Source organism: Centruroides sculpturatus, unplaced genomic scaffold, assembly GCF_000671375.1.
Source record: "Centruroides sculpturatus isolate CEXI.00-Female unplaced genomic scaffold, Cexi_2.0 scaffold246, whole genome shotgun sequence".
In the NCBI taxonomy this organism is placed as follows: Eukaryota; Metazoa; Arthropoda; class Arachnida; order Scorpiones; family Buthidae; genus Centruroides; species Centruroides sculpturatus.
Genome location: NW_019384771.1, coordinates 620,129 through 633,936, shown reverse-complemented (window position 1 = coordinate 633,936; position 13,808 = coordinate 620,129). Strand labels below are relative to the sequence as shown.

At 32.3% G+C, this 13,808-nt stretch overlaps 1 protein-coding gene across 1 annotated transcript in view; it reads right to left on the bottom strand.

Moving 5' to 3' along the window:
• LOC111628988 (protein outspread-like) overlaps positions 1-7,088 on the bottom strand; it is a 68,695-nt gene extending 61,607 nt beyond the window's left edge. Inside the window, exon 1 of the mRNA XM_023372848.1 lies at positions 6,325-7,088. Within this exon, the coding sequence (XP_023228616.1) occupies positions 6,325-6,444 (120 nt within the window). The 5' untranslated portion in view covers positions 6,445-7,088. The remainder of the gene's footprint in view (positions 1-6,324) is intronic.
• Between the last annotated feature and the right edge of the window lie 6,720 nt (positions 7,089-13,808).

The following is a 13,808-nucleotide window of genomic DNA, read 5'->3' as shown; positions in this document are numbered from 1 at the left end:
GCATTGTCCTAAAGTTCATTACGGAAATTTTAAGAATTTTTTTTCTTCTTTTTTAACATTGTCGTAATTTAAAAATAATTTAGACTCTTAAAATTTAATTCGAAACTTGGCTAGAACTTTCTAAAATTGATTCTTAACGAGATGTTATTACTGAATTATCTTGAATAGTCTTATTATTCCGTAATAGAAAGTATTATAGGAGGAAAACTACCTTCGAAACAAGTAAAGGTTATCTGTTATTGAAGGTCAATTACGAGAATCATTTGTCATAATCGTACTGGTACAGAGCTGAAATCGTGTTAACTGCAAAACACGCAGAAAGAAAAATTTTAGTTCGACTGCCGCATTCTTTAGCCATATGTAACCACGCTGATATAAACTCGACTTTCCTAGAAGACCAATAATGTTCACCCCACATTAGAAGGGTAAGTGAACAGATAGAATCAACAGCCATCTGTAATTGCTGGAAGATACTAATCTTGGAAGACAACTAAAAGAAGAAGAAAAAAAAAAAAAAACTTTCCAAATCGGTCGCTGACATCTACAGACACAACACGAAACAGTAATACATAAAGAAGATTTAAAAATTCGATTATTTTAGTTCACCGGGAGATAAAAATTTAAATTCGCGCATCTTTCTGTCACACTAGAAAAATTTAAACAACGATTAAAATTAGTTAAGCGTTATTAATAGTACAAATCGAATTAGTTAGCGCGTAAGTGCTCAGGAGAATTTTACGACGAAGCAAAAAAAAAATAGTAGTTTGTCAAGAGGTCGGTCCCTATTTTTTCCTTTCTTATCAGATGAGAGGACAGCAAAAATCGATAGCCAATCGGAAAGAAGGCTACCGACCGTGCCAGTACGGGATTAACGTCAAGGAGAAAGTACTTCAAGGAGAGTTAAACGCATTTGTCTCATCAACAATTTAACAAAACCGTATTTAAATTTCAGCTTTAGGGCAATCCACTTCCTGTTTACAATCGTTCAGATCAAAGCACAACCCGCTCTTTTAACCCGATACCAAGTACGCCTTTCCTTGCAAGAGGTTAAAAACCAACCGATCGTTTTTTCTGCATAGAACTTATTGCATAATGAATTTCGACGTAAGTGCCTCCATTCTTGTCCATTTTTACACCGAAACGTTAACGAGTTCTTAAGACAACTACTCAGCTATGACGTCATTCTTAAAATGTTAAAAGTTAGGATACAGGGGAGGAAAATATTTATTTCCTTTCTATTATAATTATAACTGAAAATAATCTTATCTAACGTATTTATTCAGCAATTAAACGGTCATAGTTCTCTGTAATCACTAATAAACAACTATGTTCCGCCTATTTTTTTAAGATAAGTTATTGTGTTGAAAATTTCGAAATAGTACTGAAATTTTGATTCATAGATTCAATAGCTGATGACTCTTAGTTACTGGAATCACTAATAATTTACACCTATTTCTTTTTGGTTACGTTTTTTTTTTTTTTAATTTCTATACCTTAGTGTAATTGTAGCTTTGATTAACTAGAGTAATCTATACACATTTCCTAGTGTGACATAGAAGAAAAAAGAATTAAGATTGGTCGTGATAAACGCAAAAACTGATCCAGAAAATTTTTTCCTTGAGGAAAATGGGATGTATACAGTCTGAATTTCGTATAGATAAGTAGTTATATATACTTTACACCTTTCGTAGCGTAAATGGAGATAGTCTTGACAGTCACCTTGCGAATCACGTGAGGATATGGGTCGAGGTTAACAGCATTCCGAATGCGAGATGTCACACAGACGACAATTCCGTACGGAAACTCGTTATAAGAACTTCCGAGCTTCCACCCACACGTTGGACCTCTTGGCCTTAGTAGATACGCGGAAGAAGATTCAACCAGTAACAACCCATCACGACTGAAAAGAATACCTCGAACGCCTAACGATGTTAAACTTGTGCGTATTATAGGGTCCAATCTTAAAAGAGAAGAAAAACAAAAGTCGTAAAAACGGCTAGTTCCTCATTCTCCCATCTACATGACGTTAATTTAATATTCATTAGGGGCATATTAATTGCATGTTTACCAACTCTGAACTTAATCGACACCCGAGTGTTCTCGACAGACATTTAACCCAATGTTCATACTATCTACAACAAAACTAAACTACTAATTTTAACCAGAGCCGGCGGCTCAATGACTTGGATCTTTTAAATGTCTTCCTGAAATTTTGCAGACGTTATCTATTAAGGCCAAGTATATGACATTTTCCGGTTTTTTTTTTGTTTGTTTTGTTTTTAGTCTTGCTTGTGAAAATAAGAAAAAAGTTCAAAAATTAAAATAATTATTCCTCCATACACACACACACACACCAACGATAAATTTAAAAAAACATAATAGATTACTTGTCATCTGGACCTGGATGACGAGTTGATGAAATATGGAATAGAAAACTTAAAGAATTAATTGATAATAATTATAGTTTAGGGTTTTACTGTGGTGTCAGTTGTTTTGCAGCTTGCTTATCCTCTTTCATTTCAAATATTTAGGTTGCTTTAATCCTCAATGAATAGGAAAAAGTCCTCAAAAAAAATAATGTTTATCGTTGATAATTCAAGATTTTAACTTGTTGATTTCCTTGCGTGAATAATTAGCATTGAATGCAGTAATTTGGGTTATAACCTGCAGTATATCTAATGTTAATTAACCAAGATTATAAGGGGTTAAAGTTAAAAGTATTATAAGAAGCTTTATAAGAATTTAATGGCTACGTTCCGTTACGGCTAAAATTGCATTATTTAATTTACAACTTTGATATTTCATAAGGAAACAATTATGTTTTTTTTTCAAATTTTCGAGACATTCGATATAAAATATCCGATCCTAATTGAGCAATAACCATAAATGAGATCTAGTCTGACATCTGATTAGATGTAACCCGGTCCCAAGTACAATATCGACAGTTCCGATACGCGTGGTTAGCTTTCGAATTGAAAAGGAAAAAATGTGTGTGTTTATATATATATATATATATACACACAGTATATATCTGAAGCATACAGTTCGATAAACTATTATATCGATGACGACGACAATTCCAGCATTTTATGTATTTAAAAAAAAAATGATCGAGTCAGTGATCTCTCGACCTAGAGGCCAACTGGATAAACTCTTATTGGATGAAATTAGTGGTGTGAGGTGACCTGTAAATATAGATTCATGCAGTTAGAAAGATCCGTTGTTGATATTAACGAGAGATATAATGCCGTGGCAATGATGATGGAATTTCATTGAAATTTCGAAATATCGATGTTTAATAAAGAGAATGAAAGTTGGAAAAATTCTATTGTTAAATTTAAGAAAATTACGTTGAAAGTCAGGAAGAACCGAATCCCATAGGAGTAAAAACTCGAGAGTAGAGCGCATTGCATTTACTAAACGTGACCTTGACAGTGGTCCTGACTCGACCGGAGAGGGGCTACAAGTCAGTTCGTCGTTTTTCACCACGTCGTTCAAGAAAAAAGAAAAAGAAAAGTCTCATAGCAAGGACGGCTTCGGGATAGATTACATACCATCCACCAAATACGGAGAGAATTGCAGGCCATAGAACCTGAGGGGGGTAGAAAAGAAAAGGGAAAAAGGAAAGCCCTCGGGATACTTTTTTTTTTCTTGTTACTTCGCAGAAGTCACTTCACGTTCGATCTCGAGAAACGAGAGGTTTATTCGAGAATACCTTGCCGTAGTAGGTAATGGTTATAAAATTTCCTTCACCCTTTGCAATTTCCAAGGACGACTAAGTGAAAGTAGACGTCTCGTTGCGCTATCTGCATCGGAAGCAGATAGATGGACAATGACGTCATTTATTGCAGAAAACTGCCGTATATATATATATATAAAAAAGGCCAGCCTAGTAGACAATATTGAAGCGTACAACACCCTTCTTCTGTAAAGTCTAATTAGATACCATTGTATAAATATTTAAACGTGGGTAGTTAAACGCAAAAATAGGGTGTTTTTCGGAAGCATTATGGAGGCGCCCGTACGACTACAATTTTTCGCATCTTTCCACCCAAGAGAGAGCTTTCTGCTGAAACTGACGTAACAGTTACTGCTCTGAAACATGATCTGTTCCACGTCTGTCGTTACTCGTCCGCTAAACAAATGTCTTCTATGCTAAGAAAGAATGTAAACACAAGAAGTTCCCAAGTTCATCTTCATTTTCAATACCCTTCCTTCGCGTCCTTCACTTACGATCTAAATTTATCGCCTACTTTTTCCTTTTATGTCTTCTAAACTAAGCATAATTATCATTTCGAATATGTATCAGATTACAATTAAACATCAAAAAGAACTCTTCGACAAGTATAGCATATTGATAGATCGATTATTAAATGATACCGTAGCGAGTTTAAGAGCGATGACTAAGATTGACTTTCTAATTAAGATTTAAAAAAAAAATCCTTTAAATTCCAGAACAAATCAATTATTCGCACCATTGTGCTGAAACTGGAGAAAAAGATGTTTACAAGACTGGAAGCGAGTTCAAAAATGTTGAGGTTCGAAAATGACCCATATCACCCAACCGGATCGTTACAGCTAGTTTCCCCTTTTATCATTCACCAAGAGTTTGACCTCCAGGTCAATCAGATGACAAAGTTGTTATCCCTGACACCACTGTAGTATGGATATCGAAAAGTCATTTTCCGAGGTATAAAGACGATGCACGTCTGTACTGTACCAGAATAGAAGAACAGAAATTCTTTAACTACGGATTAAGTTAACCACTCGATATATATCAGAACTAATTGAACGTAATTAAAAGTAAGCCCGGGTCACTAAACACAAGAGTCCATCTACAAGAATAAATATAGAATCGATTTTATAAACACCGACTGCTTGAAAAAGTACTTCAAAATGTATAATGTGTGTGGCCCGTTATTTAACTTTCCTTTTCTTTTAAGTGGCAGAACAAAATATTTAGTTCATTTTAAATTAGATGAATGATCCTTTCAAAAATCTTAAATCCTGTTTGGAGAATACCTCTTGTGTGCTAAATTTAGATCCTTTGAGTTTCTCAATATCGATCGTAAGGAAAAAAATAATAATAATAAAATCGATAATTCTGCAAATCTACTGAAGATAAACGCCTTGGCGTTTAAGATCATTTTAAAATGGTGTTTTGAATATTTCTGCAATATCATTGTTGGGAGAATCTTTTTCTGAATGAAACATTGAATTCGATCCACACATTTACCATTCTGTACGGCAAATGATTTATAAGATGTGTTGTGTTTTGTAATAAATATTGATGTGTTTTAGACTGATCGATTTGGCTAAAAGCCGTAACTCAAAAATATGAAAACACGTACACTAACACATCCAGGAAGTATTGATGTAAACTCGAAGCCTTAGAGCATATGACAAGTCAGTACAGGAAGCAAAACCAGTGAGATGTAAGCCATATCAACAGAATTTTTTCCTGCAATGAAACAGGTTTCTGACTAAAAGATGTAACCAATAGAAAGCTGTTAGATATACAAAAATAAAGAATTCATATCTAAAAATTGTTCAAGATTGATCCATGGTTCAGTAAGTTGAAGGATGTCGTCGTCGTCTTTGCTTATTATCGATTCCCTACGTTATTTAAATCTTCACATTTCTTGTTTTTTTTTTTAAAAAGAAAAAGCCCTTGACGTACGGCTAGAAATATCCTTCGGGAGTCCACTTTATATTCAGATAGTTTAGCTGACTACAGAACATGACCTTTTAAGGACAGGAAAGGAAATTTTTAAAAACCATCTGTCAACGCGTGTAATCACACCATCACCAAATTAGCATCCGAACAGGATGCTAGTACAGAAGGGAAACCATTTTAAAAATTTACATCATCAAATATCATCTATTGTTTAATAAGATTTTCAGAAAATTCAAAAAAAATAAATAAATAAATTTATTTTCCATAACCGAAATTTATTAAATACTATAGATACAACTATGAAATTCACTCTACTGTTTTCCCCAGTTGAGTATAGATCGGCCGAGTAATTAAGGTGTAAATTTAAAAATGGAGCGTGCTATTTGTTAAAAATAGCAAAGTTTAGATCGTAGAGTATATAAAAAGAAAAAAAAAAGGTAGCAATAATATTCACAGGTCGTAGACAATGTCGCAAACAGAGTTGTCAACCAGTTTCCTGTCCTACACACGTGCTGTAGGAGGAGGAGGGTCGTCGCAATGCATGTCGGGAGATACAGGTGTATTACGATTCAACCCTTATCTTTATATTTACCTACTTATTAGTAAAAAAAAAATAAAATAATCTCAACCACGTGATGGTAACTCACCCTATTGCACTCCAAAGCTTCGGCGGAATGGGCATCTTTGGTCCTGAAGCAATTCTGACATTTGGTCTTGTTGAATATATTCGGCGAGAACTTCTTGCAATCAGTTTTCAATCCGCTCATTTCTTATCGGATAGAATTAGCGAGGAAGAAAAGAGAGAGAGAGATAGAGCGTAAACTCACCCCACCTGCAAAATTTTCCCATACATGGCTTTAAAAAAAGTGGAGGAGGGACGAAGGATAAAGCTGGTAGAGGGCTACCAGCCCGCACGTGCAAGCACTCTAGTAGACTAGAAGAGGGACGAGCCAACTACAGGTACGAACTTGGACGGGCCCCATGGTATTCCGGCTCTTTACATAGTCCGACTGATTCGGAAACGATGTTTACAACACACGGCGATAATCCTGAAACGATTGAGCGACGGGGTCGATCGTATTTAGCACATTTACATACAGTTTTGAAGAGAGTTGCAGCACAAAGTCGCACCTTCACCGCTTTGAAGCTACCGATCTGTCGTAGCCTCGACTCCGCTCTCGAGGTCTGCCGCGCATGCGCTCTAATTCGCCGTACCATCGTCCTCTAAATTCTCTTTTGCTCGTTTTTATGGTCTGTTGGAGCGATTTGTAAGTGCGACAGACAAACAAAAGCCATGCAAAATTTTCCATATTTCATAATTACTCGCGGAGAGAATAAATCGTTCCTATTCCGTTCTTTCCCTAGCGAAAGGCGAATGTACTCCTCCTCTCTTTTTAATTTAACTAGCGTGCGTTTTTACTTCCGAATTTTTAAATTTTAAATCCACCAATCGATACGTGCGTTACGTTTACTTAAATAAGATGACGTAGTACGAATTTCGTAAATCGTCTGCATAATTTTTTTTGTTTAATTAAAACATTTATTATTTAATATCAGCGTATTTCAAATAATATTTTCTTACGTACTCGTAAAATTAAATAATAATAAATTTTAGTTTAGGTTTACTTCCGTAAAATTCGACCAATTAAATTAAAGGATAAATTTTTTTTTGTTTTTTTTTAAATTTAAACCTATAAAATATAGGCCTATAAATAAAAATGTGTGTGTGTGTATGAACATCGCATTTGCATTTTAATTATCTCCAATGACACTAAAAAGGTGTTGGAGTGTTAGACGACCTTCTCCGCATTCATTACAAACGAGATCTTCGGAAAAAAAAGGAGGGAAAAAAACTCTTAGTATTTAAAAAAAAAAAAAAAAAAGGTCAGAAAGATGGACCATGTCTCCGTTGCAACGGCAGTGTTGGTGACAACAGGTTTCAAATATGAAAAACTAGACCAAATGTAGCGTAGAAGGCAAACATAAACACGTTGGACAAGGTCTGTGACCTTTCAACTAAATATCTGTACAAGATATTAATTAAAAATTTTACGATCTTTTAACTTTATATCTAACACACCGCCGAAAACAATGAGAAAATCATCCCGAACGCGTCACCACGCGGCGCGACATTACGGGTGACATCACGGACACGTAACAGAGCAAGTCCTTACGTCAGGGACCTTTATTACGTAACACCGGCATCTTTAGCGTGATCGATGACGCGTGATTTTATTCAAATTTTTCAAAAAAATGCCCGACGTGTTACTTCGTCATTAAATTAATCGTTTCCTCATCGTTACACAGAAGTTTCGATGACTTGAACTCTTTTTACGCACGGCAACCGGACGAACCAGGAAAAATAACTTCTCCCTCAATCAAATATTGCTGTAAGGAATGCTTAAATATATGTTATTGCTATAAGAGCCGACTTACATTACCATCTGTTAATATTTTCTGATTGTAAGTTTTTATTTATCGGCCATAGAGAAAAAGAATAACCTAAGTAGCTTTCCAATATGTCCTTGATAATATAGAAAATATTTATCTTTAAATAGTATATAATGCTAGCTTTGTACCGAGTGTAAACATACACTACACCGATTGGATTAAGTGTAAATGGAGAAGTGAAGATCGTATACGATAAGAACATAAATAGAACGTTTTGTACTTAATAGAAAAATAGATAACTATTGTGCTTCATTCCAGTTATCACAGATAAAAGAGGATAGTCCGTGCTTCTCGTGTGTTAAAGTTCAACGACGTAAAATTCAATTGAATTATCATTAAAAAGCGATGATTTTTTAAAAATTTTAGGAAAACAAAATAATGTTTATTTTGAGTAGAATTATACAGAAAACACATGTAGTGACAGGAAATCATTCTTCACAACCGACTAGGGTATTGAGTGTATATATACGTGTAAGGAGCTAATCCTAGCAGATGTTTGCATTTCTATCTTAAACTCCCCCAACTAAAGATAAATAAATAGCAATTTTGGTAAGGAGAAATATATCAAAATATATAAAATTATCTCCTTTAGTGTTGTATCTAGAATACTTTGCAATATAGATAGAAGCAAAGACTCCCCTTGATAAATTTATTTTTTTTTTAATGCTTTAAAACAATTTTTAGCAATGTTGCAAACTTTGTTAAGTAGGTTAGAAAAATATTAAAGTTCTTCTTGAGTAAGCATAATAAATTTCGAGTAATTAACACGAACTTTTTCTAAGTATAAATATTTAAATAAATAATATTTACTTCTTAAAAACGTTTTAAGATTGGTAATTATAAATATAAAATAAATAAAATATTTCCTGTATTTCTTCTAAGGAATATTAATTTGCTTTTCTATATATATTTCTTTTTTTTTTTTTTTTTTGCTCTAGATTCTAATTCAGTAAATCAATAAAACATAGTCTCAGTAATGGAATATGAAAGGTGATTAATTCAATTTTATTCTATAAATAAAACTCATGTTAATAGTTTTTATTATTAGAAGTACGAGATTAAAAGGAAACATGTATAGTACATATAGGCCTATATATATATAAGGCAAAGATATCTTTAAAACTGAAAATTAATGCACCACCATCTGTGATGAACACCTGCTTAAGAGGAAAGACCCTGAAGCGCCAAGAATCTATTCAAGTAATTTTGTTAGGCTTTCGACCTAGAAGAATTATTCTTTTTCATCTTCTATGTCCTAAATTTTGAATCTAATTGTAGGACAGACTATGATTTACGACATTTGAGCGAAAGGAAAGAAGTCTTAAACTTTAAAAGGCAAATGATCTGAAAAATATCCGAAAGTGATAAATGGAAAAACTTTCCTCACAAGAAAAACTGTGATAAATCTTTACAAAAGTTTGGATTTTTCTATTTTATTTTATACAAAACTCCATTTCTAATGTTAAAGTATTGCATGTATGAAAATTTTCCATGATTTTATTGTCTAGAATTAACTGTTACTTAATGAGAGAAGGAATAATTTATCCTAAATACTAGATCATGCATAAAGAAGGGAGATGAGAAAAGAGCAGATGGTAAAATGTTGCGGGTCAAAACCGGAGTTCAAGACGTTACTATTTGGAATGAAAATTTTCCTTGTAAAATTCATCTCGCAAAGTAATATTCAGGAAATTCGAGAAGTATGGCGAAAATTTAATTAAATAGAAAATGTAGGCCTATCTTTATCTTGCGAAAAAAGATTACGTAATTGGTGATGAAACGTAAAGTCAGTTTAGTCGTGTAATTGTTTAATAATTTAGCAACGTGACTATAAATATATATATTTTTTTAAAATTTGATCATTATTTAAAGTCGTGAGTTATAGACCAAAGCTGTTTTTTAATCAAGGTAAAACTATTGAATTGCAAGCTAAATCCGAACGTATCTAAATTTCAACACCGATGGTTCTCTATTCTAATCATCGATATAACGTCATTAAGAAGCAACAAATGTTTTTATTGTTCATCATTTTCCACATGGAAGAACACGAACATCCTGCACTGTCGTCATCTCATTCGTGTTGCCTGTTTTGTCACACCCCAACATCCCTCTGTCATCATGACCAATACTCAAACAAAATTATCGGGTTACTAACCTACGTCGTTATTTAAATAATCGTTAAAACAAAAATCGATTGTTGTCATTAAAAAAAATATTAAAAAAATAGCATTTAAAGTCCTCTCATCTGGTATAAATTCGGACTACGGTTACCGTATTGTATGACGCTACGCCATTAATTGTGTAATTCGGTTTGCATTTAATTTTCCGGTTTATTTAATAAAATTAATGCCTTTTTATCGGTTAATTTACAACCATTTCCTTCGTTTTTACTTAACCGATCTTACTCAAGCGTGTTAAGACAACGGGAATTGCATTTTAACCGCTTCTCTTCCTAACTATCTCCTTTCACTTTATAAATCGCTTAACTGTTTTGACAGTCTGGAATGTAAACCTCACGTTCTCTTCTTTTAAAATAATCATTGGATTTCAATAACCTAATGTTACAACATGGCTAAGGTAACTAACTATACGAGGAGGCATCAATTACTGATCTGTGACCAAGATAAGCCATGGCGAAGATGCAGTGAAAAACGTGACGTGGTTAAAGATATTCGTGGTTCCTCTCAAACAGCCCTGGGTAACATCTCAACCCCAGTTGTAATTTGTTGCATATTTTTAAGAGGCCGGTAAACAGTTGTAAAAGATCACCCGTAATTTCATATTTACTCCACAGATGGCGTTCGTGTTTATGATGATAAAATCATCATCATCATCATCATCATCATTTTATTAAAAACAATATCTATATTGTTAGGGGGAGAAACTGTTTCGGAGAGAGTAACACGCGAACTTATTACACCTCCGCCGTTCTTTTACAGCGCGTTATACACGGCAATAAACAGCGAAAAACTTAAAATAATGGGCATAAATTGTTTTTTAATGATAAATTTTACATGTTTTTCGTTTTATTTTTTTAAATTTTACATCTCTGAAGATAATCTCGAGATGGACAAACATGTGATAAGGAGAAACCAGGCTATTACGTTTCGCAAAAGTGCGAGATTTCCCTTTTAGGAGATAACGCATTAGTCTATACGAAACTTCTCTCGTTTTTGCTTTATTAATAATATATTTTTTTTTTTCTCTCTCTCTCTCTCTCTCTCTATCCTAATGCATTTCCATTGAAAGGTTTTGAGGTCATTTAATCAAAATTACGAAGCGAAGCAGAACTACGATTTATTAAACCACACCCTACAAAAATGTTATTACCATTATGTAACTAATAAAAAGATACAATTTTTAAAAACATTTAAATCTTTTTAATAAAACTAAATTAGTGTCGGATTTTTTTTTTTTTTTTTATATATATATACTATAAGTCGCGAAGTTTCTTTTTCTTTTCTTTTCTTTTCTTCTTTTTTTTTAATGAACAAACCGTTGGTTTTCAGAATGAGGTTCGAGTAAAGTGGGACAAGTGAGTGTAGGAACCAACGTTCGAGACATTCACCCCAACAACAGGTCAGCGTTACGTAAATGGCCTCAGGATAAACGAGTATAGATAATGGGAATAAAACTATTCCTTCTTTTTCCCAAGGATGCAGTTCTGTCTCTGCCTCTCTCTCTCTTTCTCTCTTTCTCTCTCTCCTTTCTAATAACACCTTGTTAAAATTCCTTCAGTATTGTTTAGTAATTGTGTCAAGAGCACTTTCACTATTTTCTCCCATTTCGATGTATCTTTTTTTTATTATTATTATTTTTTTTTCCTTTTACTTTATTTCATATGCGTTAGTAATTATTGTTAATTGAGAAGAAAATAATAACGTTATTTTAAACGCTAGATGGCACGCTACCCTACAATAAAAAAATTAGAGCTATTTATTATTCGTAAATGTTTCCTGAATTAATTTTTTATAATGATTTTATTACTCTAAAAAAATTAATTAATATTTAACAAAATGTTAATTTTACGTGAACTTATTTTAAAAATTGTACTAAAATTAAATTAAATTAAATTAAATTAATGTATGCAATTCGATCGATTTTAAATTTTATAAATTATTTTAAATAAACGTTTTTTATACGTTTTGTCGAAAAAATTTTTTTATTTATTTGTTTTTTTTTCAGTTTTTTTATGTATAGTCACGTGATTAAACGCATTACTAATCACGTGACGGAACACTCCGTACGATTTATGTACGGAAATTTTACGTATAAAGCAAATTTTTTCCAGTCATTCACCCGTTAATATTTGAAAAGTTTTTTTTTTCTTATTTTTATAACCGCTATAAATGTATAAAAATTCCAAATACTTTCAATCTAAAATTCTTTTTTTTAATCGTAAAAAGTAAAAAAAATCATCTAAGTTTTAAAATTTCATCACCAGATGGAGACATGACGCAAAGTCAATTTTTTACAATAAAACACTCGAAATAAATTATTTAACGTCGTAATAATTATTAAAAAAATATATTTAAACGAATAAAAATGCAAATTTTTATATTAGTAAGCTGTCTGACTAAGAAATAAGGAGAAGAAGAAAGAAAAAAAAAAATTAGTTAAGTTGGTCGGCTTCTCTAGCAAATGACACCAGTTCCCAAAAAAGGTAGTATGATGTATTCAATGAGAAATCACGTTTAGTAAGGATTCTCTGTAGGTCTCGGACGCCCACAAACTGGACTGTGTGGGCTTCTTTACTTGTGGGCCGATTAAACCCACAGAAAATTCTGTAAAATAATCGCAAAAGATAAAGAAAGATGATATCTGGTAAGGTTTCGAGATGAACGAAAAAGTACATCCGTGATAAGATTAGGGGGAAAATACCCGAGATACACCCGAAGTAACGTAAGAGAATTTTTAAGACAAAGAAGGATGCAGAAAATACAATAAACAATATAAAACGAGACAATAAACAAGAAAAAAAATTAGGAAAAAAATAGTAAAAGGTTATTTACAAATATTTACATTATATATATATGTTTCTTTTATGACGGGTCGTGTTTAGCAATAATTCTAAATTAAGATGACCCTAATTAAAATAAACATGACCACAGTTAATAAACGTTTAAAACATTTTTTCTTTAAGTTATTTCGTAAAATAAATTCTTCTTTGTTTATTCAACGATTAAAATTAGAAAAAGGAAATATTCTGGAAGGGAATTTTTGTAATAAATTATGGAAAAAAAAAATTGATATTATTTTGAATTAAATCATAATTAAAACTTGTATCTATCTATATATTTTTTTAAAATAAATTTTTATTTATTTGTTTTTTTTCAGTTTTTTTATGTATAGTCACGTGATTAAACGCATTACTAATCACGTGACGGAACACTCCGTACGATTTATGTACGGAAATTTTACGTATAAAGCAAATTTTTTCCAGTCATTCACCCGTTAATATTTGAAAAGTTTTTTTTTTCTTATTTTTATAACCGCTATAAATGTATAAAAATTCCAAATACTTTCAATCTAAAATTCTTTTTTTTAATCGTAAAAAGTAAAAAAAATCATCTAAGTTTTAAAATTTCATCACCAGATGGAGACATGACGCAAAGTCAATTTTTTACAATAAAACACTCGAAATAAATTATTTAACGTCGTAATAATTATTAAAAAAATA